The 12,500-nt window shown below is 38.7% G+C and overlaps 1 protein-coding gene across 4 annotated transcripts in view; it reads left to right on the top strand.

Moving 5' to 3' along the window:
• Nucleotides 1-12,166, top strand: part of LOC124950307 (calmodulin-binding transcription activator 2-like) — a 47,939-nt gene extending 35,773 nt beyond the window's left edge. For 2 of the 4 annotated variants that reach the window (XM_047496788.1, XM_047496791.1), the window contains 11 exons: nucleotides 4,266-4,454; nucleotides 4,617-5,015; nucleotides 5,097-5,912; nucleotides 5,993-6,328; nucleotides 6,397-6,644; nucleotides 6,727-6,926; nucleotides 7,191-7,298; nucleotides 8,230-8,390; nucleotides 8,662-9,134; nucleotides 9,934-10,089; nucleotides 11,716-12,166. In XM_047496788.1, coding sequence (XP_047352744.1) covers nucleotides 4,266-4,454; nucleotides 4,617-5,015; nucleotides 5,097-5,912; nucleotides 5,993-6,328; nucleotides 6,397-6,644; nucleotides 6,727-6,926; nucleotides 7,191-7,298; nucleotides 8,230-8,390; nucleotides 8,662-9,134; nucleotides 9,934-10,089; nucleotides 11,716-11,854 — 3,225 coding nt within the window. In that variant the 3' untranslated portion in view covers nucleotides 11,855-12,166. Of the gene's footprint in view, nucleotides 1-4,265; nucleotides 4,455-4,616; nucleotides 5,016-5,096; nucleotides 5,913-5,992; nucleotides 6,329-6,396; nucleotides 6,645-6,726; nucleotides 6,927-7,190; nucleotides 7,299-8,229; nucleotides 8,391-8,661; nucleotides 9,135-9,933; nucleotides 10,090-10,252; nucleotides 10,278-11,715 lie in introns of all 4 variants that reach the window. The other 2 variants (XM_047496789.1, XM_047496790.1) reach the window with 2 other exon arrangements.
• Nucleotides 12,167-12,500: the final 334 nt, after the last annotated feature.

Here is a 12,500-nt window from a genome sequence, read left to right as displayed (position 1 = left end):
GTACCTATATACATGTCTACATAGGTTTATCTACCTAGGTATCTATCCACGTAGAAATTTCATCGAATATTCAGAGGAATGGTCGGGAAGAGAGAAGAGTAAAGGAAAGGGAAGGGATAGGATAGGGGCGAGGGTGAAAGAGGCCAAGAGATGTACATTTCTGGGACTTTATATTTCTATGCTTCCTCTAAGCCTCCCTTTTCGATTATAAATTCGTTCTCGTTCATATTGGTTGTGGAAGGAACAGGAAGAATTGTCATTCGTGTAGCGTGTCTGTCCCTAAGGAGAACGTTTTAGTATTTCGTCGTGTAGATTTTCATAGGCGAGAGACGATATCTCTTCTAGCTCCTTTATACATACATACATACTTACATACATATATATATATATACGTACGTACGTATGTAAGTACGTACGTAGTAGGTACGTACGTACGTAGTCGGTCCGATCCGAGGACGGTGATAAATTGCGTAGCAAGGTTAATTAGTGAAGGACATTCTTATCGAGACGTTCGGGAGGCACATAAATAGAAGAGATTTATCGGTACTTCCTACCTGTAGCCGTCGTCTTTGGCGACTTTCATGGTGGCACTGGGACGCCGACAGGATGGTAATGAAATATCGATATTGGACGATGTCGGAGAAATTGCGTGGGCGTTCTCCATTCACTGTTATTCAGTGCTCTACAAAGGGGCCAGGAAATTGGCAAATTTTCTCGGACGACCCGAGGAAATCCTTTTTATTTTTATTTTTCTCTTTCTTCTTTTTTCATTTTTTTTCCTTTTTCCTTTTTTCCTTTTTCTTTTCTTTTTGCTTTTTCTTGCCTTCCCTTCTCTTCCTCGAACGACCGAATTCAAATGCATCGATGCGCCATTTCCTAGAAGACAGATAGAATTTTCTTATCAGAGAAGAAAAAAGGAAACGATAGAAATATTCTCGCATCTTTTTTTACTTTTTATTTTTCCTTTTGAGAAGAGACAGAGAGTGATATATATATATATATATAGAGAGAGAGAGAGAGAGAGAAAAGAAGAACGGCGAAGGGAAGGGGAAAAAAGATAATTGAAATTTAGGACTTCTTAATTACACGCGATATCGATATCGATTCTTCTATAATTAAAGTCGATTAGACTTTCCATTGCCAATTTCCGTGACTTTCATGACTGCCGGTATTAAAAGACAGTAGATTCCAACGTCGTTCTTAGACTTTCTTATCGTCCGTTTAATTATACCTACTTATTACTACTCTTTTTCGTCGTTCATTTAAGTTTCACCCATCGTCTGCCGTTCGGAAGTTTATAATCCTTATTACTACTACTACTATTACTACTACTATTACTACTATTACTACTACTACTACTATTACTACTATTACTACTATTACTACCACTACTACTATTATTATTATTATGACTGCTAATATTACTAATATTACTAATATCATACTAGTATTATTACAGTGTCGTGTTTGAATCGTCATACATATTGGTTTAAATTATTCGTAGGGAATTACGAGTGTCACTTTTAAAAATGTCCTCTTTATCGCGTGATCGTATTTTATATATACATTTTATAATACAATAAGACAAATCTTTTTAAATTAAAACGTATGTGAATCGTTATATATAAAAAGGATAAAAAAATGATATAAAATTCTTTGGTCTTGTTAACTCGATATTTCATCTGTATTGTTTGCGAACAATCGAATCGCGTGTATACGCTCATCCATAGGATAACGAAAACTTTTTCAGCCGTTTTACCTAAACCTGAAACATAAAAGTTCGCTTTAGCCTTTAACGATTTCAAAGACTAATTTCAACTTTATTTCTCTGTTCGAAGCACCCATTGCGATGCGTAGTACTTCTCCTGCCTGTCAGAGTTATTTTACGGCGTAACTACTGATACACTGGTTTAATATCGTGTGCCACTATATATGATTACACGAAGTGAGTTTGAACAGGCCTCTTGTTAATGTCCGTTAGCATATGTGTGCGATATAACTGCTTACTGTCTGATTCGTTCTATCGAATCTCTACTACTGTTCGACTTATAAACGGTATCGTGACATTATCGCCTGACTGCAGACAGCTTCGTTACTACTGTCAGTCAGTACGTATATCTATCTACTAGCTGACGCTGAGTTATCAGTCGGTATTAATGAAATTTCTTGTAATATATCAACTTCGTTTTCTTCTACGTCGATCATATATTAGATATACAAAAGTTCTCTTTAAAGCGTATAGAATTCTTTTACGTAAATTCAATAAAAATCTTTACTCGGAAAAATATCTTTTTTTTTTTTTATCTCCTCTTTCTTTTTTCTTTCTTCTCTCTCTCTCTCTCTCTCTCTCTCTCTCTCTCTCTCTTTTTTTTGAACACCGCGCGCCTTTCCTTATTGAATCGCGAACCCCTTCCCCCTCTTCACAATCTAGCTAGTATCCATCGGACTCGATCACATTTAAGAGAATATTCCTCGAAATATCCAATTTCGAGGTATATTCCATTTGATCCTTCGCCGATCTCTCGCAAAAGTAAATCAGACCGTGAAAAACGTAGGACCCTTCCACCATTCGTAATCATGATTGGAATCAGTCGGAAATTTTTTGGAAAGGATCTTTGGTGCTGTGCGGGCAAGACGACCTTGTATATATGATATATCTATGTATGTATTTACGTACATATATATACATACATACATACATACATACATACATACATACATACATACATACATATATATATATATATATATATATATATAGATATATAGATATATCTACATATTCTATGTACACTGTCAGTTTCTATATTCCAAAGCAAATTATCTCGCATTGTCTGACCTATTTTACACTTGGCAGGTTGGAAAAGTTGAGTAGCACGTAGAGGAGCAATTTGCTCAGAGAGGTCCGATTTAAAGGAAAATAGTATTGGTAAAAGGTTCGAAACACGCCCTTCTAGTTAGAAAATCAAAAAGAAAGATAAAAGTATTTGATATTCCAGACTCATTTATCGATGTCTTTAGGGAACATTTGTGTACAGTATTTTTTAGTACATTTTTTAGCTTTATATTTATCGTTAGTGTAACTCAGTGAAATGAACGTGGCTCATAGAAAATATATAGATAATTTTAAATCAAACAAATATAATTTGTATAAATTGTATTAAGTAATAGTTAAATTTTCAAATTTGATCATAATCCTTTATATAAATGACAAAAGTTTTTCTTTAAAAAGTTTGAATATATCTTACGTCCTCTTTGCAAATATAATACATACATACATACATTTATATATATATATATATATATATATATAAAAGAGAAAAGAAGAAAAGAAATTACATATATGACAGAGAATGATAGATGAAGAGTAACCGTGAATTCTTTAACTGAGAGAGAGAGAGAGAGAGAGAGGCAAACGTTACTATGTGCATACTTGTTGACGTGGCGGATTCTATTGTGCGAAAACTTCCCGGAGGCGTTAGTCGCGAAATGTATGCGAATATTTTCTATGTGACGAATCCCTTCTTAGATTCGTATCACCTTTAGCGAGATAAAGACGAGGATTGGAAGGAAGATCAGCGATATATCAGCGCGATTCGCAAGGGGAAGCCAAATCCTCGAGAAAAGGAAGATGTCAGCGAGGTTGCCAGAGTAGTACATACATATATACCTATACATCTATATACATATATATATATATATATTTATATATCCAATATATATATATACATGTCTTTGGATGCACCAACACCTTGGTACCTTTGAATTCAGTTTATTCTTTTCGTTTTAAGCAGTCCTCGACTCCATCTCCTACGTGTTCCAAGCACCTTCCGATGCGCGGCGTCACGGCGTGAATGAAATGAAGGACTCCGTTGGGGCTACACCCAATCAATACTAGGAAGCCGAGTTCCACCTTCCTCAATCACGTTCTCTCTAGCCTGATAAAAATCTAGGAAACGGTGTACTCGAATATTCCACTCGCGTTTCGTGCTCGATAAAAAAGAAAGAGAAATAGAAAGAGAAAGAAAGAAAGAAGAAAGAAAAAAAAAAAAAAGAAGAAAAAATGTTACATAACTTTAAAATAATTTTTTATCCTCCGAGAGATCTTCTTAATATTGCGATCAATAATATCTTATTCTTTTTTTTTTTTTTAACGCGCGCGCGTTAACGTAATAATTACGTTAAACGTAATAATCGTTTAGAATTTAAGGATAGATCGAGAGAAAGCTTGAACGTTTCGTAATTAAAAATATTTATATGTTTAGGAAATTGCCGCGATCCTGATAAGCTTTCAGAGGCACGCCGAGTGGCAAAGTCGGGAAGTTAAAGTGCGACCTCGAAGTGGCTCGATGTTGCTTTATTCGAGAAAAAAGGTCCGCTATCGGCGAGATGGTTATTGTTGGAAAAAACGGAAGGATGGTAAAACCACGCGGGAGGATCATATGAAACTTAAGGTCAATGTCCTTTTACAGTTTTATTTCTTACATATGTACAAGTACATAAATAGAATTATGATATAGAGATTATAAATGACCTTTTGACATTTTTATTATATGCATACGTGTATACGTATAGGTACTATGAGAGAAATAAAATTTGTGTCTACGAAATCGCAGGTCCAGGGGGTCGAATGCATCTATGGCTGTTACGTGCATTCGGCGATTCTACCAACGTTTCACAGGAGATGTTATTGGCTCCTTCAGAATCCGGACGTCGTCCTTGTCCATTACCTAAACGTTCCATATCCGGACGGTGATGCGAAGCTAGCAGCTCTGCCAACCTGTCTCGCGTTACCACCAGACAAGAAGGAATGGACGCGAGATGAGCTGGCTTCTCAATTAAGGCCCATGTTCCTCGGTGGAGACGATGATCCGAATAATCCTCATCTCACGCAGCACTCCAATCATCCGGTTGATATGATCGTTTCGCAACTGCTAGATAGACAGAGGGCATCCTCTACCTCTTCTAGCAGTAGCGCACAGCTTGCACCTAGAAGGTTAACACCAGATAATCAGGTAAATAGGAAATAGTCATAATCATTTTTATGTTAATCCGGTGTGCCTCATCAATAGTTAAGTCGATACTATACCTAATAGGTTTCATCGACGACCGGCGGTCAGCAGCCTTCGACAACAGCTTCGCCGGCTCCACGTGTATATTCCAGACATTCCCATTCGACTCAGAGCCAACAGCCGGCTCCTTTAGTTTTAAGTTTGCAACAAATTCAAGGTGGAGGTGGTCTTCTGATACTGAACAGTCAACCATATCATCATCAACAACAACAACAACAACAGCAGCAGCAGCAACAACAGCAACAACAGCAACAACAACAGCAGCAACAACAACAACAACAACAGCAGCAGCAGCAGCAGCAACAACAACAGCAACAACAACAGCAGCAGCAACAACAACAACAACAGCAAACTCAGCAAGTTGAAATGCAACAAGTGACGGAGCAACAAATCGTTCAGCAAACTAGCGTTGATAGAGAACAACAAACGCAGCAAGAGATCGATGCACAGGATAGCATGGATCGGTCAACCGTTCAATCCTTACCTATCACCAGTTCCGGCTCCGAGGTCACAGATTTTGCAAAAATGTTAGACTTGAGTCAAGAAGATATTCAGAGGACATTATCCGCAAACATGGTACCGCCCTCACCGTCACCATCACCCGCGGACGATAGTATGATAAATCCGATGGACTTTATCGATTCGTCCGACGACGTGCTGATCAATTTGGATGCCTTCGATGTGTTTGGAGATTTACCGGAATTGCACGATTTCGAAGCCGAAGATACGAAACCGGATATTAGGGGTGGACCTGATAACGATGTTGGATGTCAGCCTGGGACAACCGTCCAGATCGCAGAATACAGTCCCGAGTGGAGTTATACCGAGGGTGGAGTCAAAGTATGCATATCAAACGTTCGACAAAGTCGTGTTAATTATTTATTTTGAAATATTTTTATTGATTTCTGAAATACTCGTAGGTTTTGGTTGCCGGTCCATGGACAGGTGGGAACGGTTCGCAAAATTATTCGGTGCTTTTTGATGCGGAACCAGTAAAGGCCTGTTTGGTTCAACCTGGTGTATTACGTTGTCGATGTCCAGCCCATGCTCCGGGTATTGCATCCCTTCAGGTTGCATGCGATGGCTTTGTCGTATCGGACAGTGTTGCTTTTGAATATCGAAGAGCACCTACGACCGAACCAAATCCAGAAAGAGCGTTGTTGGATCGATTGGCGGATGTGGAATCTCGATTACAAGGACCAGGTCCGCCGTCTCCAGCAGCTCATCTGGAAGAACGACTCGTGGCTTATTGCCAGGTACGTTTTGTAAAATTCCTGAGTATATATCAATCAAGATGCTAACGATGGAACATTTTGTTCTTTAGGACGCTGTCGTTCGTCCTTGGAGAGTCGGTGCTGAAGCTCTACAATCAGGTGGACCGACTTTGTTACATTTGGCAGCAGGATTGGGATATTCGAGATTAGCTTGTGCATTGCTTCATTGGAGGGCTGAAAATCCGAGTAACGTTTTGGACGCTGAAGTAGATGCCCTGAGACAAGACAGTGCTGGATTGACACCGCTCGCTTGGGCCTGTGCCGCTGGTCACGCTGATACCGCTAGAATACTTTATAGGTTGGCACTTGACGATTATCCTGACGATTATCATGAAAGGAATGAAAGATGAAACGTTCGTTCTGTCGTTTGGCTTTTGCAGATGGAACGCGATGGCATTACGTGTGAGGGATCGTCAAAACAGAAGCGCCACCGAGCTTGCCGCAGAGAACGGACATACGGCAATCGCCGAAGAACTGAATCGGCTCGAAGCCAGAAGGCAAGACGAGAGGCTTTTCTTGCGACCTGCCAGCCCTAGCCCTAGGAGGCCTTCTCAAGACAGCGGTCTCGATCTGGCGTTGTGTTAGTCTTGTTTGCTATTATACTGCCCTTCTCCGTGCACACGCGCATACACACAAAATATCCACACGTAAATTACACACACACATACATACATACAAACACACACACACACACACACACATACACACGTACATACACACACCATCCTTCCTTTACCCCGCGCCACACCCAACAGTAAGTCCTAGAGAGTAAAAGGCCGTAAGTTGTGCGAGTGTATCATTTGAGGCAAACGAGTAGTATTAAGGGGTTTATCGAAAAACACAGGTGGTTCCCCGCTCCTGGACAACATGGAATTGTTGCAAGAGGATGAGTCGTCGTTAGGCCTTGGCGATCAGGGAATGGAGAGCGCTCCGACCCCTCAAGAGACCGTAGGTCCGTACCCTCCTCGTTTCCCCTTCTGTTTGTCTGTCTGTCTGTTTGCCTGTATCTATCTATCTGTAATTATCCGTAACTCTGTTTTTTCCGACACACACGCCGATAGATCTATCATCCGAAATGACAGTATTGCGTGGCCTTTGATCCGTAGAATCCTAGCTAATACAGCGCCCCTTACTTTAACACGATCTCTTTCTCTGTCTCTGTATGCGTACAAACGGCGACCAGGCGGTCGAGGCTCACTTATCCTCCAACTCCTCTGATACTCTTGCAGCTTGAGCAGTATTGGTGTTGCTTGGCCTTCGTAAATGCTGGTGTTGGATGATTGCTGTATAAAAGTCTAACTTTCTTAGCCGCCTACTAACACGTATCGGCCCCTGCCGATCTTTGTCAACGACAAACAATGATTTCATTCGCACGCGACGAGCGTCGGGTCGTACCTCGTGTGAATAGGGTATCGCAAAAAAGAAACTTAAAACAAAAGTATTAATAATAATAATAATAATCATAATAATCATAATAAAAATAATAATAATAATAATGATGATAATAATAATAATAATAATAATAATAATAAGGACAAAGAAAATCTATCAAAGAAAAGATGACGAAGAGGTGGCTAATAGAGAAACTCTTGTAAACTCATCGACTATCTCGAAAAACATCGCTCTAATGAGTGATCTCTCAAGGAACAGAGGGAGATATCAACACCGGTCCCCTCCTTCAAGATGTCGGTCTGTATTATCGCAGCCGTTTAACCGGTGTAATACGAGTAACGGCGAGTCTTGGTGTTAAACGTTTTATTGACATGAGATGTGGCTCATCGTACGTTAACGGCTTTTAAACTTCGGTGTTGTGATCGGTGTGGTTTCGGCGGTTCGGGATCAGACTTTACAATCTTCGCTAGGGTGGTGATTCCTTTTTATAGGGGAAGAAGACGCGAGGGTGCTGACGTTGGCCGAACAAATTATAGCCGCGCTACCGGAAAGGATCAAGAGAGCGGAAGGTGATTCTCCGTCTTCTTCCTCGTCCCCTCCGCCGCCGCCACCACCGTTGTCGCCGTTAGAAGATGCTTTGATGGAGCAAATGGTGAATCTCACTGCTTTTTCTTTATTTACTTACAATTAGATGTACACAGATAGATACACATACATACATACATAAATACGTAATTAACATACCACATAAAAAAAAAATAAAAAAAAAAAAGAAAAAAAAAAAGAAAAAAAGAAAAAAATACACAAATACGTACCTGCATAGATATCATTTGTACTGTAATGAGACGCGTCACGTAAACGATGTAAAAATGTTAAAACGTGAACTCACGTGAACGCACCTGGCGAATCGAACTTTTTTCCAGCCTCTCGATTCCGGCGAATTGTTCGACTCGTACCGTGAGTGCAGCGGAGGCGCGGCTTCCGTCTCGGACGCCGACGCCGAGGCGAGTCCATCGAGTCCTTCCAGCAGTTGCCTCACACCGGACTCGCCCTCGCCACCCCCGACGACGGCCGACTTTTGCGAATTTTTGCAATTGCAGCTGCAACTAGACGGCGGTAACAATCAGAACGGTGGCGGTCAGTACTATCCAAGCTGTAACGAGCGGAAATTTGGCAATGGAACCGATGGAAATGGGAATACCGATGGGAACGAGGCTGACTTGAGTAGGTTGACCCTGTCCGATCGAGAGCAGAGGGAACTTTATCATGCCGCGAGAATGATCCAGAAGGCCTATCGGAGTTACAAGGGTCGTCAGAGGCAAGAAGAGGCAGAAAGACACGCAGCCGTTCTCATCCAACAGTATTATCGTCGGCACAAACAGTGCGCTTATTACAGGTAATTAACTAATCACCAACCAACCAACCAATCAACCAACCAACCAACCAACCAACCAACCAATCAATCAATCAATCAATCAATCAACCAACCAATCGACCATGATTATCTTTGTCACCTATCTTCATCACGATCCTTTTTCTCTCTCGATGAATCATCACCACTCATTGTCTCCTCGTTCTCTCCCTCTCCCAGTTCCTTCCATCTTTGAATCTCGCGAGATCACCCGACTAATTTTAACGAGCGATGAGTAATTATCGAGAGATACGTACATGCACGTTCGCCGCACATTAATTTAACGCGATCCAGGTCAACCAGACCGATAACGCTCGAGTTCGAGGTACGTGCCGCACGGGGCAAACTTTTAATTGGCGTCGTAAATAATTCAACAACTTTTCCTAGAGTCCCTCTTTCTCTCTCTCTTTCTCTCTCTTTCTCTCTTTTTCTTTCTTTACCTACCTTGTCGGCCTTCCGACAACCCCTTTAACCTCCCTACACTTACCACGAGCTGCGACGGTGCGAATACGAGATTAACTTATACCTTTCTTCGAAGTTAATACTAATCTCCTTCGATCGTGAGCCAAGTTCTCCTTTCTCTCTTTTACTTTTTCTTTTCATTTACTTTTTCTCTTTCATTCATTTCCGCCTCCCTTCAGGATTCCATTGTTCTCGCAAATTTCTTCAAAAAATTTCTTATTACAACGTTTTTTCCTCTCTCTCTCTATCTATCTCTCCTTTCCCTCCCCTCCTCCCCTTTCCTCTTGCTTCTCTTCATTTTATTGTTTGTTACGTTTTAAAGGCAAGCTACGAAGGCAGCCCTGGTGATTCAAAGCAATTATCGGAACTATCGTTCACGTCCTGGGTCCGCTTGTTCAAGGCAACAGGCAGTCCATCAGCAAGCGGCCCATCAAGCAGCAAGAAAGATCCAACAATTTATGCGGCAGTCAAAAATCAAGTTAGTAGGCCAGCCCGTTTTCTCTATCCCGTGCATTTCCTGTTGCAACGATGTAGCACGCACATTAGTTACGTAGAGTTCTTGTTAGCACACAAAAAGGCTTACCGTACGAAAGACAACTAAAGTTCTAAAGTCTCCCTCTTCTCTGTGTGTACTAATGCAGCTTGTCGTGGGACGATTCACGACCGGTAAGTAACAAAACAACAAGTAGGGCGATCGTTTCGGCGAACACTAAATTGATAAAAAAAAAAAAAAAAAAAAAAAAAAAAAAAAAAAAAAAGAAAAAACAACAAAAAAAAAGAATAAAATAAAATAAAAAAATTTAAAATAAAAATAATAATAAACCCAAAAAAAAAAAAAAAAAAAAAAAAAAAAAAAAAAGAAAAGGAAACGAACAAGAAAAAAAAGGAATTGAAGAAAAAGATTGAAAAAGAAAAAATTTAAGAAAATAGCAAAAATAAAAATAATAATAATAATACACGTCGAACGATACCTGCTGAATATCGCTTCAACCACGACGATCAGTATTCCTTGTTACACGACACGAACTTCTTACCGATGTCCGTCGCAGTTACTTGCAGTCTTTTTCATTGTCAGTGTTACATATACATATATACATATAGAAAGTAACGACGCATTCGTGTTACTCGTATTAGCGGTGTTTTACTCAAGTAAATCTTTCTCTTTCTCTATATATATGTATATGATGTCGTGTTGATTTCGAAGCTTCCATCGTAGACGAAAGAAGTTTTTCGATCTTCAAGCTGCTAACAGGAATGAATCTTTCATATTTTCTATGAGATTATTTAACCTGTTAACAGGTTATAACAATGAATTATCATTATAATTTTTATTTTCATTTTCGTTTTCGTTTCCTTTTTCTTTTTATATAAAATAATTATACGTATAAATGAATATTTTGATTCTTCTTCCTTCCTTTTTTTTTTTTTTTTTTTTTTTTTTTTTTCATTGAGCATTTTTAATTCAATTATTGTCAATATACATTTTACATAAAAATAAATTAACATTATGTTTTTGGTCATAATAAAAAGATATAAACTAGTTGACAGGTTAAATTAATGGTTTTCAAATTAATTATCGATCATCGTTTCATTTTCATTATACCCGCTAGAAAAAATTTGTCACAAATTGATAGTTAAAGGAATAAATTGCAAGTATCGATATGATTTTGCCTAAAAAAAAGGGGGAAAAAAAAAAAAAAAAAAAAAAGAAAAAAGACAAGACAAAACAAAAAATCATTTTTCGGTAGGTGTAAAAAGTATATGTATATATATAAAGTAAAAAAAAAAAAAAAAAAAAAAAAAAAAAAATTAGAAGAAAAGAGAAGAAAATGCTTATAATTAAAAAGAAAAAAGAAAAAAAAAAGAAAAGAAAAAAAAAAAAGAGAGAAAAAAATTCTTCTTGCATCGTTAGAGAAACATTTGTTCGAGATGACAAGCAGCTTGATCGATCGAAGGACAGCTAGATCTGCGCCTGTTAACGTTGTCGTTGACGAGTTTCGTGGGATTGCTTGATCGTTCGGTGTTGTGTATCACTAATCCCCGAAAAACGGAGTGAATTTTGAACTAGGATCGTTATATCTCGCAAATGTTTCTTGCAAATTAGACTGCAGAACGCCAGGGCCGCCGCAAACGGGAACGTGAGGCAGCCAGCGGCCATTTCACGGGCGGTTGCTGTCCCCCAAAGCTCGCACTCATCTAGCCCAGGGGTCAGCCTACTAGCCGGCAAGCCAGAGGTCATTTAAACGATCGTCAATCCAGCAGCACGAGGAATGCCAATGGCGACACGATCGGAAAGTAATTCTACAGGAGGAAAGTCCTTTGAATCGATCGATCGATCGATCGATCGATCGATCATAATAAGCTGAAAGATATACTTACATATATTTCTTTCTTATCACCTAAACGAGCTACGAGAGAACATAAGTTTTGATCTTAAAAAAAAGGGAAACGTTTTGTGATACAATCGAGTTTGTTTTTAATTATCTTTAACTCTTTCTTTTTCTCTTTTTTTTCTTTTTTTTTTTTCTATATATATATATATTTAAAAAAAGGTTATTTTTTTTGTTCTTCTTTTACTTTCTCTCTTGTTCTTGTTTTTTTTTGTTTCTTCTTTTTCTTCTTCTTCTTCTTCTTCTTCTTCTTCCGATCATCGCAATATCGACGATTAAATATTATCGATAATGTCTCGATCTAATTTATTTTAAATTATTAATTTGTTAATTGAAAAATTTATCCTTCTTAACGTTACATTTGTTAATATTAAATTAAGTTCATTCTTTTATTCTCAAGCTATTTCATTTTTATTTAACAAGTCTTGATTAGATTGATGTTCTTAGCATTGTTCTCGTTCTATCGTTTCTGGATTTTTCTTATATATATATATATATA

Source organism: Vespa velutina, chromosome 7 (genome assembly GCF_912470025.1).
Source record: "Vespa velutina chromosome 7, iVesVel2.1, whole genome shotgun sequence".
NCBI classification, from domain to species: domain Eukaryota; kingdom Metazoa; phylum Arthropoda; class Insecta; order Hymenoptera; family Vespidae; genus Vespa; species Vespa velutina.
The sequence above is the reverse complement of the archived record's forward strand: the minus strand, read 5'-3'. Positions and strand labels throughout refer to the sequence as shown.